Source organism: Podarcis tiliguerta (assembly GCF_965153285.1).
Source record: "Podarcis tiliguerta genome assembly, chromosome: Z".
Lineage (NCBI taxonomy): Eukaryota > Metazoa > Chordata > Lepidosauria > Squamata > Lacertidae > Podarcis > Podarcis tiliguerta.
In genome coordinates, this window is record NC_139553.1 from 15,619,822 (window position 1) to 15,642,081 (window position 22,260).

The 22,260-nt window shown below is 43.6% G+C and overlaps 1 protein-coding gene and 1 long non-coding RNA gene across 5 annotated transcripts in view; one reads left to right on the forward strand and one right to left on the reverse strand.

The window, feature by feature from the left end:
• Nucleotides 1-1,981, forward strand: part of LOC310669715 — a 33,224-nt gene extending 31,243 nt beyond the window's left edge. For all 4 annotated transcript variants that reach the window (XR_014507303.1, XR_014507304.1, XR_014507305.1 and 1 more), the window contains one exon: nt 1,541-1,981. This is a non-coding gene — a long non-coding RNA (uncharacterized lncRNA). The remainder of the gene's footprint in view (nt 1-1,540) is intronic.
• A 1,621-nt stretch (nt 1,982-3,602) lies between these two features.
• The window catches only part of ASS1 (argininosuccinate synthase 1), a 76,590-nt gene continuing 57,932 nt past the window's right edge, over nt 3,603-22,260 (reverse strand). The window contains exons 13-15 of the mRNA XM_083423887.1: nt 14,150-14,306; nt 6,166-6,231; nt 3,603-4,850 (exon numbers count right to left, since the gene is read on the reverse strand). Of these exons, the coding sequence (XP_083280013.1) occupies nt 4,799-4,850; nt 6,166-6,231; nt 14,150-14,306 (275 nt within the window). The 3' untranslated portion in view covers nt 3,603-4,798. The remainder of the gene's footprint in view (nt 4,851-6,165; nt 6,232-14,149; nt 14,307-22,260) is intronic.

Sequence of the window (22,260 nt, forward strand, 5' to 3'; positions counted from 1 at the left end):
CCAGGGCCTGAAGGTACTTTCACCAAGGAGGCTGCTACATGCACAGTTCAGTGGTTTGCTTCAGGGGGAAGCAGCTGCCATGGACTGGCTGGAAGCAGAGGAATGGTGGGAGACACTAGCTGGGGAACCCCCAAGGGATGATGCCTCAGAGCCAGGGGATTGGTGGTGGGATGACAATGAGTGGTCAGAGGGAGAAGAGGAAGCAGACTAGGAAGAGGCGGTGTCAGAAGCTGAAGAGGTAACAGGGTTTAGTGAGCAGGAAGAGGCTGTGGCAGAGAGCTGTTCAAACTCCGAGGCAGAAGCTGGGGCTAGAGAGGTAGTGAGACGGCAGGCTGCTGAAGAATCCAGGGAGCCTCCCCCTCCTGCTGTGACCAGCTCCCTTCCACTCTGGTCTCTTGGAACACAGAAATGAAAAGGGTGGAGCAGAGATTGGTTGTGCACAGTTTGCAACTGCTTGGGAAGGACCCTAGAGAGGAGAAGCCTTAGAGAGCAGAGGGAAGGTAACTGCCTCAAGGCAACAAGACGAATGGGAAGAGTTGTTGGGATCACTAGGCCTGAGCTGTTTTGGCATCTATGCATAAAGAGTTAATTTCTTACAGATGCTAAAGAAAGAGGTGGTTTCACTTTGCCAAATTTGAAATTATATTATGAAGCATCTTGCCTTTGTTTGTTATGAGACTGGATTTTGCTAGATAACACAGATTTATTGGATCTGAAAGGTCACGACAACAGATTTGGGTGGCACACGTATTTATGGTATGATAAAGTGAAAGTACATAAAGGATTCTTGAACCACACGTTGAGAAAATCAACCTACGAGGTATGGGACAGATATAAAAATTTATTCAAAAGGAAAACACCTTGGTGGCTCTCACCCTTACCTTTCAGTTAAAAAGGTAAATATGAAAGGGAATTGGGCCATCTATAGCGATTTATTAATTGAGGCAGAAGACCAATTAAAATTGAAAACATTTGAAGAATTAAAAGAATATATGACAGATTGGTTACAACACTATCAGATAAATGATACCTTTGAAATAGATTAAAAAATAGTTTTGATACAATAAGATCAAGGTTTGAAATAGATCTATTGGAGAATAAGGTGAAAATATTATCAAAAATGTTTAACTTACTTTTGGAATGGCATACAAAGGATGAAGAAGTTAAGGCAGTCATGATACACTGGGCTAGAGATTTTGGATATAATATTCAGTTGTCATCTTGGGAAAAATTATGAAAGGAAGAAATGAAATTTACTGCATGCCACTCACTGAAGGAAAATATTATGAAAATGATGTATTGCTGGTATTTAACACCAAGCAAAATTGCAAAAATTTATAAAACGAGTTCAAACTTATGTTGGAAATGTAAAGGAATAGAAGGTATTTTTTACCATATGTGGTGGTTATGTGACAAAGTAAAAGACTTCTGGGAGATGATTTATAATGAGTTAAAGAAAATACAGAAGCCTTTTTATTAGGTATTATAGGTAAAGAGATACTGAGGGAAGACAAGCAACTATTTTTGTATGTAAGAACAGCAGCAGTATGACTAGCCCAGAAATGGAAGCAAGATGAAGTGCCATCGAAAGAAGAGCGGCAAGTGAAACTGATGGACTATGGGGAGATGGCAAAACTGACGGGAAAGATCCAAAACCAGGAAGATCAGCTTTTGAAAAGGACTGGAACAAATTTGTACTTTATTTAAAAGATCACTGTAAAAATTTAAAGACACTGGCAGGAATGTGAAGATATTTGTAATGTGAAATTCTGCTATATTTTACTTATGATTTATATAATGATTTGGAAAACGTAAAAGATGCAGTTAATTATGCGATAAAGAACCCATGGAGGGGTGGAGGGAAGTTCAAGGGTTCAAAAGAACCTATTAAGTAGAGGTGAAAAATGAATATTGTGAGGATATTAAAAATGTGGAAAATCAATTAAAAAAATATTATAACAAAATAAAAGAGTTAACTTCACTGACACTGTGTTTTTTACTGCTGAGCTACACTTGACTCCAATTCCTAACAGTAGCACGCAGATCTCAGCAGCTCCTGAAGGTCATCTTACAACAGTGGTCCTGGTGTGGCAGGAGAGGATAGCAAGTGTGGTGGGAAGGTTCAAGGCAAAGCAACATGTAAACATTGCAGTATGGTATACAGTCATACCTCGGGTTAAAGTAGCTTCAGCTTGAGCATTTTCGGGTTGCGCTCCACGGCGACCCAGAAATAACGGAGCGCGTTACTTCCGGGTTTTGCCGCTTGCACATGTGCAGACCCTCAAAATGATGTCACGTGCATGCACAGAAGCGGCAAATCATGACCTATGCACACGCAGATGCGCAGTCGTAGGTTGCGTTTACTTCAGGATGCTAAGGGGGCTCCAGAACAGATCCCGTTCGCATCCAGAGGTACCACTGTAGTATTAAAATAATTGTTTTATTTGCAGAAGACACATATATATCTTTTCAAGATTAAGCACTGCTGGGAGTTGTTAGCTTTTGTTTTTCAATGTATTTCTTCTCAATAAAAAAATTGGTGCTGCACAAGAAAATTTTCATTCTGAAAAAGTGTGGCCCAGAGAAAAAAGTTTGAGAACTACTGTCTTATGAAACCGAGCAAAGGGTAGGGAGAGGCAGACAAAGGAGTGAGGCTGTTCAGATTATAACAGATTTCCCTAATTTATTGTTCCTCTGTTCTTCAGTTCTGGTTTGTAAAGTATGGGGTCAAAGTGAGATTTTTCAGAGTGCTTTCAGTCCTCACCAAGTCAAAACAGGATGTTAATAAATGTTCCCAAAGTCAGATCACAACCCCCCTTCCCAAGTCCAGAGCAGCTTTGCATTGCTTCAGTACATTTTTGTACCTGTATAACTGTATGTTATCCTAGTTCTCTGTTTCTGTAGGTCCATGGGGTTTGCCAAAAGTGAGGCTGTCTAAAATGCTGCCTGTGGAGCTTTGGATTTTTGTTTTGGTTGTCATTTTAAAAAGTAAAAAATCATCATCTGCTGTGCTTTAAGTTTAAAACCTTCATTTAGTGTTGTTCAGCTTTATAAAGGAGAACTCTGCAGGCAGCTAGACAGTGTCAGGTTGTAAGAACTATCAGAAACGATCAAACACCAGAAATGCTAGTATAAAATATGCAAGCAAGAATATACACCACTCAGCCAACTCTAAATTATGTTATAAAGAGCAACCCCTTCTCCCCACCTCTTTGAAATTTTGAAGTCTATGGATTTTGGAGTTTTAGCTGGTGGGCAGTGGCGGGGAGGGGGTTGGAGGCAAATAAAAGTATTGCCCTAATATGAATTATGGAGGATAGTTAATACATAGGGCTATGGCAATGATTCAGTTCACACGTAAAGGCAAATCTATGAAATTTCATAATTCCAAAACAAATTGAAAACCAAAACACAGACACCCTTTAAAATTTGCAGTTCTCCAAACAACTGATGTTTACCAAAATGTGTATTTGAGGGGGAGAGTGTACATAAAAATAAATATAATTGTGAAACTAGCAGACAAATATGCATTATCTTAAAGAACACTGCTTGCAAAAAATGTGTACATGAGTCAAACAGACAAATTTGCACTAAAACATTAATGAATTTTCATGAGGAATTATTTGTTTATTTGAGCATTGTGGAAAACTGAATTTAAGAACAGAAAAATGAGAAACTGAGAGAACTGGAAATGACTACCAATCTTTCCATCCCTATTCAGGGACAATGGGAGCTTGAGTCCAAGAACACCTGGAAGGCTACAGATTATTCTCTCTTGGTTTTACACCCTTTCAGCTGTGTGACATCAAGCTCAATATCTGCCGAGCAGGATATAAGTTTTCCTCTAAAGACACTTTTGTACCTTACAGTAGCACAAGCAAATCTAATTCTCATTGGTTTTTCCTTCAATGTTTCAAGCTCTTCTGGAACCAGTTCAAGTCCACAGTTGACGCTTCAAGTGGAATATTGAAAAATTCCACATTTCCCCACCGCGCAACCTTCTCCATTTTTCTCTATCCTTTTTTACCTTGATTTTTATTTTCAAACTGAAGCATCCCTGTAGGGATGTGGGCGGTGGCGGGGAGGGGAGGGGAGGGGGGTGGAGGCAAAAACAAATTGAGAAATTCATTTTAATACAGGGACATTTTTTAAAGGGTGAAATTAAAGCAGACCTCGTTGCAATTAATGCAAAGACAAAGAAAGCAATGCTCTTAGTGGTGATCAAAATGGAAGGAATTATTTTATTTCTTCACCTCCCTCAACCACCCCCATTCCATTTTCCCTTTAGTCTCCCCACAGGTGGAGCGATGGGCTTGGGTAGAGTCCAGGGCCCTCTTTCCTTTTGCTGCTTCTTCCCTCCCACCCACAAAAAAAAAAGCAAGCCCAATCCAGCATGTCCTTCAGATGCACTTAAACTCGTATGAAAGGACAAAGACTAAAGCTTGGCAAAATAGCTTGGCTGAATAAGTGTGAGGGAAACAGTGAGAAGCAAAACAGAAAGAAAGGAGGTCCCATTCATTAAGATTCCAGAAATAATGGCACAGATATTTTAATAACATATTAGTGTGCAAACTGACAGGCGTGGTGATGCTCCGGCCTTTCAACCAACCACCTTTTTCTTGATTCCATTTCATTGATGCCACTAAAAGACTGTAACAAAACCATTGTGGGATCCCTCAAGGCACAGGGAGATGAGTAACTATTACCAATTACTACTGCAATTAGCAGTGAGTGGCACATAGGTGTGTTAGCTGGGTGGGAAAAGAAAAAGCCTGCAGCCCCCACCCCACCCATTATATTATTTCTGCTGTGCTTTGACCTTGCGTTGGAGTCGATGATATTCCTTCAGCCTGGAAACCAACAGAAAGAAAGAGAACGTGAGAGAAATTCATTCTGAATTAAAATTAGAATTGGGCAAAGTTGAGACAAATAAATGAAACGAGCGAGGAAAGGGTAATAAGTGCAAGGTGATATGTGAGTTTTTCTAATTTTTCCTGTCTGCTACTGAAAAACTCATCATTGTATAATTAATTTATCCAAGGGGGGGCAGTGTACATTAATGCACAGGACAAAGAAGTTAACAGGCTGCTACTGGGGGAGGGAAGGGGCAAAAGAGGCTATTAGGTAACTGTGTCTCTCTACCCCCTCTCCGATTTCAGAAGGGTGTGTGCATAGGACAGATTATGTAAAAACCCAGAACAAAATAGATGATTGCGGATAGCATTAATTAGCTGGGCTTTCTATTCCTGGAAGCTGGGCTTTCTATTCCTGGAAAGTTCCATTAGCTAAACAGTTAGGGCCATCTGATTCTCTCCTTTATAAGAACCCATGACTGTAAGATGAAGCATACTGCATGCAGAAGTCCAATGAATTAGGGAGGAATGCAGTCTTTTGCATGGGGTGTTAGGTTTCTCTGTATGTAAGGAAATCTTTCGTTATTGGGGAGCATGTGATGCCCTCACCCACTCTGAAATGGAAGAACTCAGCCATGCCAGTAAGGGCTGGTGGCTATTGAGACTGTCAGGGTGAAATGTAGGGAGACCAAAGAGGAGTTGGAGCCAGAGCCAATGAGAGTTGGAGCCAACTCACTCTAGTTTTTGTCCCCATTCTCCTCCCTGCTCCTCCTCTAAGGAGACCCCATCTCCCACATCTGGGCAGGGTAAAAGCCACCCCAGGCTCCATCTCCACTGCTGGGGGCAAATGTCTACAGGGGCCCTGCGACCCACCCAGCTGAGTGGCAGACCTTGGGTAGGAAGAGGAAAAGGCAGGAATTACCAGGTAGGGTTGGAGACTAGTGGCTGCTAGTATAACAATACTGAGCTATATTGACAAAGTGGTCTGATTAAGTAGATGACACTGCCGTGGGTTCCTACTTTAATACAGAACCCTGAGGAACCTTATTTCATTTAAGGTAGGGGGTCTTCCTAAAAAAAAGCTTTCGGGGTGTGGCAACCTTATTTTAGGGGAAGGGCACTTTGAATGCAGAAGACCCTGGGTTCAATCCCCAACAGCATATCCAGTTGGGACTAGGAATGCCCCCTACCAGAAACCCTGGATAGCTGCTACCAGTCAGTACAGACAATATTGAGGGAGATAGACTAATGGTATAAAGCATCTGCCTAGAACAGTGGCAGGCTTCTGAAACTATAACGCTTCAATACAAACCGAAGGGAGTTAATGTTGATAAAGCCAGTAGCGTCTGATGGCTCATAATCGCCCTGGACATCCATGCTGCAGGAAGGAAAGGCAAAAGAATGATTTGGTGGCTATAATAAAGACAGTAACGCAGTGCCAAGGTTGGCTTTCAGCGGTGGAAAGGCAGGCATCCCGCACAACTTCTAGAGACCAGGATAGGTATGTGTGTGTGTGATCTGTCATGGATGCTTTAGCTGAGAGTCCTGCATTGCAGAGAGATGGACTAGATGATCCTTGGCATCGCTTCCAACTCTGCATTTCTATGATTCAATGAGATGTTTAAAGAAGGGGCAAGGAGGCCTTTTCAGCCCAATGCCCCACAAGTAACCCAAAAATGCATTTTAAATAAAAGCACACATTCTACTCATGTAAGAACACCAGGCAGGCCCCACAAATAACCCAGAGATGCATTTTAAATAAAAGGAAACATTCTACTCATGTAAAAACACGCTGATTCCTGGACCGTCCACGGGCCAGATTTAGATGGCGATTGGGCCGGATCCGGCCCCCAGGCCTTAGTTTGCCTACCCATGGTTTAGAGGGCTGTAATTGTCCCCTGGGTGCCTGAGGTTTATCACCCCCATCAGTTAAAGAACGCAACCTTGACAACCCAAAATAACATATTTAACACACACACACACACACACACACACACACACTCAGACACACATTCCCAAAATGAGCCCAGGTGCTGCAGTGCACTGTGGGAGGCAGAATGTGGTTGTCCTGGAGTCCAAGCTGGGTGACAAAGCCCTCTCTGTTTCCTATTTCAACTGCAGAATCAAAGGCTCTGAGCTTCTGCAGAGAGGGGAGCCCCCTCCATGAGCTTAAGTCCCCTACCTTACCAGTGATCTGTTTCCCTGCAACTTCTATCTCAAAAACCAGGAGCCCCATTAAAGGTGCTCAGAAATACCCCTTTGTTAAACCAAGCACAGTCCCATTAATTAGAAAGCAATAGAAGATACTCTACAATGGCTTGGCACCCCCAAAGTCTCCAAAGCAACCCATTTTTCCTCTCTCCCACCTCCCCGCATCACTTCAACTGCAAGAGGATGGTTTACTTTGCAAAATGTGTGGGGGGGGTGTCAGTGTGGGTGTTTCACCTTGAGACCACGCTCTTAGTTTGACCCCATAGCAGATGTTTGAGGTCCAGGGCAGAGCTAGGAATGCTGCTCCCTCTGAAAACTACATTTCAAAAAGTCAAAATCTTAACACAAAAGTTGTTGAGTTTTGGGGCAAAGTTCTGGAGCTTTTTTTTTTTTGCCCAAAGTTTCTAAATCTCTCTTTCTCTAAATCTCTCACTTCTGACATGGGTTGCCATATGCCTGAATTTTCCTGGACAAGCGTTTTCCTCCTGGGGCACTGTTTCCGGTGGCCGAATCCCGGCTATGTCCGGGAAATTCCGGATGTATGGCAGCCCTAAGAAAATGATATTATGTGTGTATGGTAAGGCTGAAGGCTAAGGGTTGGCACCAACCCTAGTCCTACTCAGAGTAGACCCAATGAAGTTAATGGCTATGATGAAGGTCACATTCGCGCCATATATTCAAAGCACTATGATACCACTTTAAGCAGTCACTGCTTCCCCTAAAGGATTCTGGAAGCTCTAGTTTGCTATGGGTGCTGGGAGTTGTTAGGAAATATGCCCCCCCCAACAAAGCTACAATTTCCAGAGTTCTACGTGGAGAGGAACTGGTTGTTAAACCACTTTGTTGCTGTTCTACAACTCTGGACATGTCTGACCATTGGCCATGGTGGCTGCAGAGGCTGATGGGAGTTGGAGTCCAGCTCAACTTGTTCAGGCCCTGTTTTTAAGCTTCCCACAGGTACCTGGTTGGCTACTGTGAGAGCAGGAGGCTGGACTAGACTGGCCACTGGCATGATCCAGCAGGCTCTTCTTATGCTCTTACATCATCATTTCAAATCCTCTTCCATGCAACAACAACAACAACAAAAAGACAGAATATTTTCTGCTGAGAAGCCGCCATCAGATCCATTAATAGCAGCAGGTATTCCATCAGACTGCTACAGAGAAGGGAAGCAGAACCATTCCATTGGCACAGCTGAGAAATGAGCAGATTTGGCCTCTCCTCTCGGACTTTGCCACAGCAGCTGGACATTAAAGGAACTTGTAACTGAGAACTGGTACAAAACTTTGCTCATTTCCTCCTCCGGCCAATTCATTTTTTTCTTTGGTGCTGTGTCTTTTCTTTGTTTAAGAGCATAAGCCTGCGGACGGGGACTGTCTATTTTTAGTGACCTTCTCCGAGAGCCTTTTTTGGCCAAAGAGCAGGATTTAAAATACTGGGTTGTATCCAATAGTGGTCCTACTCAGAGTAGACCAACTGAAATTATTGACCATAACTAATTTAGGTCCATTAATTTCATCGGATCTACTCTGAGCAGAATCCAATTGGTTACACTTCTTTAAATATTCTCTTTAAAAAATAAAATAAAATGTTCCCTTACATAAAACAAACCTGTAATTAGAAACATGAATTTTAAATACTCTCCTTTGTAAAATAAATAAACACGAATAATTCAGAATACTGAATGCTTTGTCATGTAAAAAAGCAGCAAAATCTGCAATTAAGAGAGTTGTGTTTTGAGTGCTCCCACGTGGGAAAAAACAAAAGCTTGCCTTTAAATGTAGTTTTCAATACTCTGCTGCATTTTAAAAATAATAATAATCACATCATATTTTAAGTCTGAAGGGAGGCACATTTTGGCCTCTGCTGCTAGCCAGGGGTTCAAGGGCCACACTGGAAGTTAGCACCTCCAGAGAAAACATCATGGCAAAGGGATAGCCACTTGGCCCCCATCCACCAGTCAATGAAGGACCAGCTAAATGTAAGAAACTTGCAGGCTCATCTCTTCCAGCATTGTTAACTGGATTCAGTGACCAATCCAATGCCCATGATGGGAAGCCAGGAAGTAGGACCTGAGCACAACAGCAATATTCTTCCCTCAAGCATCTCCCAGCAGTTGGTATCCATAGGCAATACCGCTTATAATGGTGGAGCTGCTCCAACTCTTGATTTCTTCATTCCACTTGTCTACTAGACAGTAGTAAGGCTGCGATCAGAGACGCCTTCATCTTTTAATACCTGCATGGCACTTAGCAAATTGCAAGCACTTCCTAAGTGTTAAATCATATTTTTTTTTAAAATACATAATGCTTCCTGATGTTAAAATAAAGAAAGAAAATGAAACACAAACCCTTTAATTAGTACAGTAGCAGAGCATGAAGCGTTGCCATAGCTCTCTGGGCCTGATCTGCTAGTTTACAGCATGCATGGGATCTTTTTTCCCCTGCTGAGGAATGGCCTTGAATCTTATCAGCTCATTTTGCCTAATCCGCAGATTGTCTCAGCACTAAGAGCTGGGCAAAGGACGTCAAGGGGCTCATTGCAACCATGGCATAATCAGGGGGTTCTAATCACACCCTGTTAATTATTTTAATTGTTAAATATGGAACTGGAAAACAAGGATTGGGGATTAATGGCCATTATAGCTCTTCATTATCCGACACAGCAGTTTCAGTTTCCAGAAGGGGCAGGACAAAAATGGAAACACTGGCAGGGACCGTGATTTTGACAAAGCAATCACCTGAGTAAGGCATTTGCTTTTAATTGAAAGTGCTACATGCTGTTGCTTGCTGCTGCCACCGTGAGATTTTATTGCTTTAACATATATTCCGAAAGCTGATTTGAGGGTTCAGTCCTTGCATGCACATACATACGCCCACAAGACTGAGGCGCATAAGATCATACACGGTGTGGATACAGCAGATAAGGAATGGTTGCATTTTTCCTCTCTCCTAGCAAAAGAACTCAGGAACACCCGATGAAGCTGAATGTTGGTGGTCCACCTGCACATTTTCAGGGGATGAGGTCATGGATTCAGACAAAGTATGGTGGTTGGAGAAGGTATGGTTCCCAGAGTCAACCCTGGATAGCTCCAGATAAGTCCATCTTGACAGCATGTTTCCAGCCTGAGGAGGTCACATTGTCCTCCTCTGATTCCAAAAACCTCACCCCCAAAGCCCCAGCAGAACCACAGTCTCCCTGTACTCCTGGAGTAATTGGCAATTGAAGCAGGCTAGTCCTCTTTAACAGAAGATACATCTCTCAGTGGAGACAGGACAAGCTCCATATAAGGCTCTGTCTGAGGCTGCCTGTTGCTGAAGCAACATTTGAGCTGTGCTCTGTGCTCTGTCCAAGGTCCTGGCCTCCAGCTGGATTTGCTTGGGGCCCCAGATGTAGCTGGACTACAACTCCTATGTCCCTGACCCCTGGCTGAGCTGGTTATGGATTATGGGAGTTGGAGTCCCTCATTACAGGGAGGGTCACACAGTCCCTGATCTATTAAGAGGCATTGCTTTCTGAATGAGTTCCTAACAGGCCGACATAATTACAGTGGTACCTCGGGTTACAGACGCTTCAGGTTACAGACACTTCAGGTTACAGACTCCTCTAACCCAGAAATAGTACCTCGGGTTAAGAACTTTGCTTCAGGATGAGAACAGAAATCATGCCCCAGCGGCGCAGCGGCAGTGGGAGGCCCCATTAGCTAAAGTGGTACCTCAGGTTAAGAACAGTTTCAGGTTAAGAACGGACCTCCAGAGCGAATTAAATTCTTAACACGAGGTACCACTGTATTTTAAAAGAAAACACACTTGGCTTTAATAACTGTGAGAATAAGACTGTGTATACACCACACATTAATCCACATTGAATCACAAGCTGGGAGAAAGAGGGGTTATACATAAATAAATAATGTTAAAGAACCCCAAGAACTTTGGGAACTGGAGTTTACCCTGCCAGTTCCCAGCACCTGCAACAAACTACAGTTACCAGGATTCTTCAAGGTGGGTGAGAAATCTGCTTTAAATATCCTTTAAATGTCTGTGTATGCAACAAACATTTCATGCACCCCACTCAAAGAATCCGAGAACTGTAGTTTACTCCACAGAGAACTTCCATTCCTAGCATCCATAATGAACCACAGTTTCCAAGATTCTTTGGGGAGGGTGGTAAACATGGTTTAAATGTCCATGTCCACACCATACATTCAAAACAATAACCCCTATGAATCCTGGGAGCTGTAGTTTACCCCAGAGCTCCAGTTCCCAGCACCCATAATAAACGACAGTTCCCAGGATTATTCAGGATGGATAGGTAAATGTGCTTTGAATGTCCCTGTACATACCATACATATAATCTTCCCCATGAGAATCCTGGGAACTATAGTTTATCCCACACAGAACTTTCATGCCCAGCACATGTAACAAACCACAGTTCTCATTATTCTTCAGGGTGAGAAGGAAGTGCACTTTAAATATCCTTTAAATGTTTGCGTATACATCAAACATTTAAAACAAACATCCTAAAGACTCCGGGGAACTGTTGATTATCCTACACGGAGCTCCCTTTCCAGGCACCCAGAACAAACCATAGTTCCCAGGATTCATCAGAGTGGGGGAGAAATGCACTTTAAATGTGCGTTTAACATATGGAGTGTATGCCTCAGTACGAAAATCCCAAATGAGCTAGTTTCTTGCCTCTGCAAAGGGGGTGGGGAGAGAGAGAGACACCCCACACGTATAACTCTGTTCATTTTCTAAAAATTGCAAAGAAAAAACAACCCTTTTTATTATTTGGGGGGGGGGAGGAGAGAGAGAGAGAGTTTACAATGATGTTACCTCCCCTGACGGGCTGCAGAAAAACCTCTGCGCTTTTATTTTTGCTCAGCCGAGTGGTTCTGACCTGCTCTATAATTACGTTACTTTCTACCTACTGCGCGGAGGCATTTTTGCTGCGATGCACCTCGTTCGGCTCCCTCGCGGGTCCCCGCCATGCCGTCACTCAAACGCTTTTCAAACCAGTGATGTAGAAATCAAAAAAAGGAACAGGGGGAGGGGGGTAATGGGCTAAAGACACACTGGGAGTAAGTGCTCCTGTTTCAAACCCCCCTCTCTTTCACTTTCTCTCTCTTTTTTTACCTCCCATCTCTGGCTCCCCCATAAAAAAAAAAACCCTCTCTCTTTTTAAAAAACGTTATTCATTTAATCTCCACCGCATGAGAATGCAAACGATAATGAAAGGTTGGGGGACGGATTATTAGGAGCTGTTGATTTCAAGAGGGAAGGAGGGAAAGAAGCCGAGATATGGGGGGAAGAGGATAATTTGACATTTACTCTGACTGATCTAAACTGATTTGGGTATATTTATGGCTTATAAAGTGTTTAGAAGGATTGAAAGGGGCAGAGAGGAGGGGTGGGGGAAGTCGTGAGAGAGAGGCAGACAGCAGAATAAAAGAGGGGGAAAGTGCAATGTGGGGAAGAAAAAAATAGATTTGACTTTTAAACAAGACCTTTGCTTAATTTATTTATTTATTTATTATTATTATTATTTTAAAAACAGGTTAGATGAAGTACTTGCTCCTAAGTTATTCATGGGCTATGTCTGTGGGGAAACTTTCTCTGCCTCCACTTTTAGCACAGGGGGTGTAAGGAGAGTTGATTCCTTGAGTCAGGGAGCTGAGCTGTAGCTCAGGGGTTGAGCAGCTGCTTTGCCTGCAGAAGGTCCCAAGTTCAATCCCCAGTGGCACCTCCTGGTAGGGCTCCAAAAGACTCCCATCTGAAATGCAGGTCTTGTTTAAAAGTCAAATCTACAACCTCCTGAAATGTTGAACCAGCTGCCTAGCCCTAGTACTTCAGAGACTGGTGCCACAGGAGAAAGGAAGAACCACAATTCTTACTTGGGTATTGGGTCTGTGGAGACCAGTGGCAACAAACCAGAGTACGGTAAAGTGTCTCCATGCAGTGCCATGTTGCCAGAAAAAATGTGTTGTCATTTTGAGAGGGGTGGGGTCTGTCCAGAACGCAAGACCAAACAGGCCGATTTCTTCAGAAGGAAGTATGGTGAACTTACACAAGCCCAGAAAATCATATCCTACCACTTTAAAACAGGTAACGAAAAGGCTTTGATGGTGGTCATACTTAGTCAGTTACCAATTTGCCCAAGCTGGCGAAGCCCATACCATCTCTGAAAACCTTATCAAGCCTTGCGTAAAGACATAGTTGAAGGTATATTGGATGGAAAAGGTATGACGCTCCTTTGTCAAATAATTCAATCTTGTGAAGAATTGGGGACTTAGCGGAGGATGTGAAAGCTACTTTACTCTCACAAATAAAATGCACTGAATTTTAGCTTCAAATGGATGACTCAATGGATGTGGCCGTGTTAGCAATTCCAACAGTATTTGTGCACTACCATTGCTTGAAGTCTTTTTCAAGAGAATCTGCTTCTCTGCAAGCCGTTACTGACTAAGTTGAAATTTTTCAACTTAATAGATGAATTTTTCACATTGAAGGGCATCCCATGGGATAATGAACATGAAAGTAATTAATTTTATCAAATCATTACCTAAGAATACAAGGCTATTCAAAATGTTGTGTGGTGACATGGGGAGTCTGCACACATCTTCACTTCTTCACACAGAAGTAAGGTAGATTTCTCATGGCAAAACTTTGACTCAACTCTTTGAAATGAGGGCTGAAGTTTCTCATTTCAAAGTCAGATGAACACTTTGCTTTGGGAGACAGGTTGTGTGAGGAGCATTGGCTCATAAAATTGCAACTGTAAAAATGGTTTTAAATACCATATGAGTAACATATTGTGGATTTACACTGCTTTGAATTCATTCTTAAATGTTTTACCTTACTTTATGTTTTTCTGTTTTTATTTTTTGTTTTTTTGTTTATGTAATTAAGTAAATTTCCTTTTCTCTGGATTTAGTGGAGAAAATAACGTTTTGAATGAAATAAAACGTTATTTAACATGCCCAAATGTAGAAATCATTGGACCCATTAATGGCCTTGTTCAAATGCAAGGGAAGTCCCTAATACACTGAGGATTTGAGACACACTGGCCACCCTCACCATGCTTACCTCACTAGCTCCTCATTGTACAAGGACTGTGTGGACTCCCTTCCTAAAATGTAGACCTTGCCTTTCAGGACAGAGACCTGAACGGTCCCTTCCACAAATTCTTGGGACTGGACAATGCAGTGGCGGATGTAGTCACACTCTGGGCTGTACCAGAAACCTGCAGCAGAAAAGGAGAACAGACAGGCTGAAAGTCATCAGTGGCACCTTCATAAGAACATAAGAATGTAAGAAGAGTCTGCTGGATCAGTCCAGTGGCCCATCTAGTTCAGCGTCCTGCTCTCACAGTGGCCAACTAGCATTGCTGCCTTCAGCTGTGGAAGCAGAGCATGGCCATGGTGGCTTTTAGATACCAATTGCATCCTCCATGAATTTGTCTAATCCTCTTTTAAAGCCATCCAAGTTGGTGGCCACCACTGCCTCCTGTTGGAGTGAGTTCCACAGCTTAAACATGTGCTGTGTGAAGAAGTCCTTCCTTTTATCTGTCCCAAGTCTTCCAATACTCAGCTTCATTGGCTTTTATAACCTAGTCACCTCCTCCTGCACAAGGCAGCTTATCACACTCAAGATCTGATCAATCCACATAAAGTTTCAGTTGATATTAGCTCCCAGCAGAGAAACATCTTCAGCACCAATGGAGCTGTCCGAGGTCCTAGTGTCACCTGCCCTCTGCTTGCGTTGGATACTGTCTGCATCCCATGCTAGCCTCATGTTCCCATGGAAGCAAACACTTCAAGTTGTGTGTGGAGGGTTTGGCTTCCTTTACTACCTTAAATAAGGTGGCCCAACTTCAAGCTCTGGCCCTCCATATGTTGCTGAGCTACACAGATAACACAGGACTTCACCCTTGTTGATCACATAGGAAACTGCCTTTTACTGAGTCAGACCACTGGTCCATCAAGCACAGTATTATGTACATGGACTGGCAGTGGCTTTCCAGGGTTTCTGGCAGCCCTGGAGACAGAGGAACACATATGACACTTACCTGGACAGAGAACACATATGACACTCCTTTACAATGGGTTGTATTTTGGCCATACAAAAGTTTATAATTTCTGTATCTCAAAACATACCCTCTCCATCCAAAAAAGAAAAGAAAAAAAGCAAGAGGCATTATCACAATTCAAGGACACATTCCAGCAAGAAACTGCGGGCCACTGCCACGTGTGGTGTGCTGCATTGCTGCAGCTTCCCTAGTGAAACACCAGAAGGTTGTAGACCAGAGCCAGTGAAGGGTGTGGCCTGAAAAAGTGTGGCCTGGGGAGAGTCATGAGGGCCAGATAAAGAGATATGCAGAACCACATTTGGCCCCCAGGCAGGACAGAGGTATTCTACCTCTGCTCTCACTCCTTGAGTAAAAACAATTAGACCCACAGAACTTTAGATCATAGAACCCCCTGCAATGCAAGAATCTATGTCCACCAGTGGTAACTACTCATATTGCAGGGAAGCTAGGCATGGATTTGGGGAACATAGGGACGGTCCTGACATCCTGCCGGTGCTGGATGGTGGGAAGAAGTCAAGAGCTGAGAACCAGAGGTCAGGACTGAAAAGCAACCACAACTGAAGGATCTGAAGAGCAATGTTAGACACATGAAGTGTAGGTGAGTTCCCATGAGGCAAGACACATCAAGAACCTTTACATAACTGGGAAACAGAGGCAAAGCAACTACTTATATACATTTCTGAAAGCCTGGGCCACTCCCAATGTGATTGGCTATCTACACTTCCATATTGCGAATCATGACTCAAGAGTTCAAGGGCCAATGGCAGAGGCCCAAATCCTGAAATGTTCTGTGATTGGACAACATATATTGAATCAAAACACAGGAGCTCAGAATCCTTAGTCCTGAGTCAAGCTCAGGCAAACACAGACCACTGAATGCATAACAACACACATGCTTGAAGTCAAATAAAGCTTGTCAGGAATTGCCACTGAGGCAAGAAACCCTGTTAATTTTCCCTGCCTAGGAGGAGTCAATAGCCAACCTCAGTGAAGTCAGCCAGTAATGTTCTTTGCGGAGAAACTGCAGGGATAAGGCTTGCCAGAAGGGAGCCAGCCATTCCCAGCTCTTCATGTGACAAGCTGCAGTGATACAACTTGCCACATAGTGCAGTGGTCAGCAGTTTCTGTTGCCCCCATCTTTTCCACTCTTCAACCCACCTCCATCCATCTTTCTTCACCAATCTCCAAAACCTTTGCCTCAGCTTCTGAAATTGGGAGCATTGAGTTGCTCCCAACTCCACAAATCGCATTCAGGAAAGAAATGAGGAATGCCAAAGTAATGGAGACACCTTCTGTCTCTCCCAACATTTCCAAAACCCTTGCAGGTCACTGTTGGAACATGACAAAGAGGCAGAATCTTGGTAATCGGCATTAATATACATGTAACATTACCAAAGACCATCTGGGGGGAATCACCTGAAACCAGGCAGCTGCAGTGCCTGGAACAGATGGCAGAAAGCATTCAGGTGGGTATGCATTTCCACGGGCAAGGCCTCCTGCCTACACAGGGGAACAGGAGCACCAGCAACAAATTCAATCTCACAAGAGGAACAGGAGCAGCTTGGACAGAATTTGGACCAAGAGCTGGAGACGATCAAGGATTGGAATCGGAAGACAGGAAACAAAGCCTTCTCAAGCCATATTTCCCTGTGGAAACCACTCTTTAGCACTCAATCAGAGCAAATGGCAATTTGGATTTTCTCTGGATGGATGTTTGCTCTGATTTAGCACTAAAAGAGCAAGTTTTCCATGGGAAAGGAGCAGGGCAAGGGGAAAACTACTCAGACCCATGCCTAGAAAGCATGGGTCAAGTAGAAAATAACTCGGACCTGTGCTTTCTAGCCACAGGACTTTGAACAGGCATGAATTTCCCCAAATAATCCTGGGTGCTGGGCATTGCTGGGAGACCCCTATTCCCTTCCCAGAGTGATTTAGCAATCACTCCTTCTTCACAAGGAACTCTGGGAACTGTGCGGGGAAGAGGGATCTCCTAAAAACTCTGAAGAGGGCTCTCCTAACAACGCTCAGCATTATTATTATTATTGTTGTTGTTGTTGTTAAAATTTGTATACCACCCTATACCAGTAAGTCTCAGGGCAGTTCACAAACACAAAGTTACAATATAAAAGCATAAAATACATAATAAAAATAATTTAAACAATTAACAATACTAATATATACAAACTAATAAAAAATACTCCAGACCCCACAATTCTTTGTGGGAAAGCCATGCCTGTTCAAAGTGGAATGAAAATGCTTAAAATGTAAAGAGTCATGGCTTCCCCCAAGGAATCCTGGGAAATGTAGTTTGTTAAGGATGCTGAGAGGTGTTAGGAGGCCCCCACATTCTTCTCACAGAGCTCCAATTCCCAGAATTCCCTGGGAAGAGAGATTGACCTTTAAGCCACTTTTGCCTAAACTAAAAAAAAATCTCAAATGCTGCAACCATTCTTCATAAGGGGAGTCACTCCATCCTGCCTTGATCATCCCGCTCTTTTCTGAACATTTCCATATTCTACAATATCCTTCCGGAGGTGAGGTGACCAGAACTGTACACAGTTTCCCAAACGCAGTTGCACCAAATATTTGTTCCTCAGTCCCAACCACAGACACAGACTCTTCCTCCGCCATCAAGAAGTTACCTTTGAAACAGAATCCCTTGGTGGTGCTATCCCCGCCCGCCCCCCTCCAATCTGTTGTACTTCTGCTGTCTTGGAGGCAAAGCTGAACATGATAATTGGGCTTCCTGACTCTGAAGAGATAAGGCCTTTTGGAGCAAGTGAACTTTTCACAGAGGGTTCTCTTCAGAGCTCAGGGGTCTTTATCGGGTTGGAGATCAGGACCCATCTGTCCCAGGTGGACTCCCTTCCCCATCTCTTTCATATATCAAGTAACCTCATGCCGTCACTCAAGCAAGGGGGGCACAGTCTCACCTTTCCCTACAGATCATGGCTGAGGGGGCATCTGTCTACCCTGAGCTGCCTCCTTGCCATTGTCACCAGCCCTCTGGTGGGAGGGAGTTCAGACCCTGGGAAACACAGGACACAAGAAGGTACCTTATCCTGATTCAGGCCACTGGTCTATCTAGCTAGCTCATAATTGTCTGCACTGACTGCACACAGCTCTCCAAGGTTTCTTGCAGGAATTTCCTCTCTCATCAACGGTAGGACCAGTCCATTCTCTTGATGGTAAAGACTGTCCTCTTCCTGAAAGCTGCCCTGGATTAGTTTCTACCCCTATTGCCAATTAGACCATAACACTGCCAGAGGAACAGAGAGAGGATGAAAGAACTATCCTATTTCACTGTTTTTGGTGATCAGAACAGTTTATCCCTTTAATCCCTTTGCACTCTCACTTACACACAGGTGGCTCCCTTACCGCCACCGCCCTCGGCTTTTCATTCGCAGCTGGCTACAAGTGCTGATGCAGTGAGCAAAACATGTTTGCCTAGGTCACACTGTACTTGCTTTTATAATTGCATTGAATCAAAGGTGGTCAACCTGTGCCTGGGTTAATACAGACTGCAACTGCAAGAAGGGATTTACACCATGGAATACTCTGGTGTAGTCATTTAAATAAATCCCTGCACCTAGAAATCTAGCATGTGGGCAGGAAGACTAGGCTTCATCATGCGAGCCGACACCTACTCACTGAAATGCAAACCTCAGACACAGGATTATTTTATTATCCAGATAGATAAGCATAGAATACTATGCATCCGGGGAAATGTTGGAGGGTATGCTGCCTGATGTCAAAAGGCAGAGAGTTCCAAAGGGCAGATGCCATCAGGCTAAAAGATTGATCTCTTACAGATCCAGAATGGGTGTTATGAGGCACCTGGAAAAGTTACAGTTCCACTGATTGAAGTAGCTGACTGGGTAGAGGTGAGCTAAGGTGACCTTGCAGGTAAATTAATCATTATGATTACTATTAAATGTATCAATATCCTGCCTTTCGTAGGTACCGCCATGGTATTATTTTGTTGTTATACAAAATTGTTTCACTTGTTTTTGCCTCTGGCCCTGCCCACCGCCAGTACATGGCCCCCGGAAAGCTCTCTGGAATTCAAAGAGGCCCTTGAGCCTAAAATCTTCTGCCCCACCCCCACCCCCAGTTCAACATAATCGCTTCCTTAAAACACCCTTCTCCCCTTTTCTCCATCCACTATTCCTCCCCCCCCCCCAATCTGCCCCTTCAAAGCAAATTTCCTATTCAACGGGACACTGCCCCCCCTTTCTTAGTCACCTTCTCACTTTGTAAGAGTAATTCCACTCCTAATCCTCGCAGTGGAGGGACCGTGGGAGAGATGGCAAGATTTCCAACACCTGGCTTCTACCTGGCAGCGAGAGAGAACAAAACGGGGGAAGTCTCTCGCATTTGCCGTGCCACCTTTCCCACAGCATGATGGGGAGCAGGGGAGGGGGATTTTGCGAGGGGGGGGAGGGAAATGACAACCGCTAATTGCCTTAAATTCAGAGAGACTAGTTACAATAATTAGGTGTTTAAGGAAGACAGGGGCATGAAAGCCCGGCCTCCAGCAGGTTCCCTCTGCTGAGTGGAGTCCTCTGTGATCTGCAATATTGTTATTTGGCCTGTGTTTATTTTAATTTTTTTTAGGAAAGAAAATGCTTTTTTTTTTAAAAAAAATTGTTCTCTTTGCCTAAATGGTTTATTTATCATCTTGCAAATGGTTTCTGTTCTTAGAATGGAAAACATCATAAGCCTGGAGTGGGCACGGCTGTGAGGGTTGGGTTTTTTAAAATTAAAAATAAAAACTTAAATGGCTTTTTTTATTTAAAAGAAGAGGTGTTGTAGGCTGGCACTCAACTTTGATTCTCCGGAGGTATGTTCCCACCCTGTTGCAAAAGCTGTTCTGTGTCAAATGTTGTCCAAGAGACTTATTAAGAAAATAAAGAGCCTTGCTGGATCAAGCCAACAACCCATCTAGCACAGTGTTCTGTTCTCACACTGGCCACTCAGATGTTTGTGGGGAACCACAAGCAGGACTCAAGCACAACAGCCTTCTCCCCTCCTGTGGTTTCTAGCAACTGGCATTCCAAACCATTACTGCCTCTGAACATGGCGGTATAATGTTATGGGACAAAACAACAACAACCCACAAAAAACTGCTTGAACACAGACCTAGTGATCTCAGACCTGTGTCTAGAAAGCACAGCGCTGAGTAAGACAGTTCTCTATGTTCCTATTTAATTCAGCCCTCTGTTTAGAACAATGAGGACTAGAAGCTTTTACGTGAAAGACCACAGCTCAGTGACAGAGTGCATGCTCTGCTTGCAAGAAGGCTGCAGGCTGAATCCTTAACATCTCCAGGCCAGACTGGGGAAAGGCTCCTGCCTTAAACCCTGAGGAGCCTCTGCTAGTCAGTGCAGACAACATTGAACTAGATGGACCACTGGTCTGGCTCTGTTTAAGGCAGCTTCCTGTGTATTTTTTCTTTAAATCTGGGAAACAGACTGAAGAAGGGCAAATAAACATAGAACTACCACGCAGACCCTCTCATAATGGAGGGGCTTCCCATGCCAGCCCCCATCTGGAATGTCACAGCCTCCAGCACAGCCGTTCTTTCTGCCCCTCCTCTTCTTTTCACCCTCCAAATTGCAGCAATTCTGTAATAGCTGGCCCTGCTGACCACAGGACTGATTGAAATGTCAGAGGTAACAGTCTCCTTTTCTCCCCGCTACCACTCTCCCTCACACACACCCAAAAAAGACTTCTCAGAGCTACCTTTGCAAACCAGAAATTTCACCTGCCATTTCCCATGGTTTGCTCATACAAAAGATGACCAGATCCTCAATCATGGGGAGTGAGGGGGAAAGGGGGATGCACAGTGCCCCAGTGTGGGCTCAGCATCACATAGCAGGTTTCCTTCAAGAAGGAAAGGAGGAACAAATTAAGCCACAAAGATCCAACAATATTTTGCTGGAGCAACAACAAAATCTGCTTCTTAAAAATTCTATCTAGATTATTTCCAAACAAGCATCTCCCCCAGTTCATCAAATTTTATAGTACTTCCAAAAAACCTTGGGTTGATTGAACTAAGTCCTACTCACAGCACACCCATTGAAAAAAAGGGTCAGAAAAGGGCAAGGGAAATGATCGATGGGATGGAGCAATTCCCCTATGAGAAAAGGATGTAGCATTTCGGACTTTTTTAGTTTAGAGAAAAGGCAAGTTAGAGGCAACATGAAAGCTGCTTATATAAATGATATATGGCATAGAGAAAGTGAACAAAGAAAAGGTTTTCACACACAGCCCCTGACATTAAGGACTCAGCTACACAGCTCCAATAAAACGTTTTAAATGTTTTGTAAAGGGCAATATACAAATGTGACACTAGATGGCAACAGTGAGCTATGCCAAATTCAATGCATTTTTCAAAACTTTTTTTAAAAAGCATTTTCACAGCATTTTTTTTTTTTTAATTAAAAATACATAGATTCCACCTAAAACTTGTAGGCATCCAACGGATATGAATGTTGGAAGATTCAGGACAAATACAAGGAAGTCATTCTCCACACAGCAAAGAGTTATGTAAACTATGGAACTTGCTCCTGCAGGGAGTGGTGATAGCCACCAACGTGAATGGCTTTAAAAGAGGGTTGGACAAATTCAAGGAGGAGGATAAGGCTTTCCAGGGCTACTAGCCACAATGGCTATGCTCTGCCTCCAGGACTTTAGGCTGCAGCAATGCTTTTGAATACCAGTTGCTGGAAAACACAGGAAGGAGGTTCTTGTGGGTTTTGCTTGCAGGTTTCCCACAGACATCTGGTTGGCTACTGTGAGAATAGGATGCTAAACTAGATGGGCCATTGGCCCGATCCAGCAGTGCTCTTATTATATTCTTAATGTATATCCTACATTAGCCATGCTTTCAGCCTGCAGGGAAGAGCCTGTGGCCCCTCCATTTGTTACTCAACTACAACTCCTATCATCCCTGACCACATTGGCTGCAGGAGCTGATGGGAGCTGGAGTCCAATCAGCATTGGGAAAGCCTCAGGCCTTCCTTCCCTACTGCAGGGAACTTGAAAAGACCTGGGGGAGATGGAGCGTCAGCAGGGAGCTGTCCAGCAGCAAGAGCAAACTTGT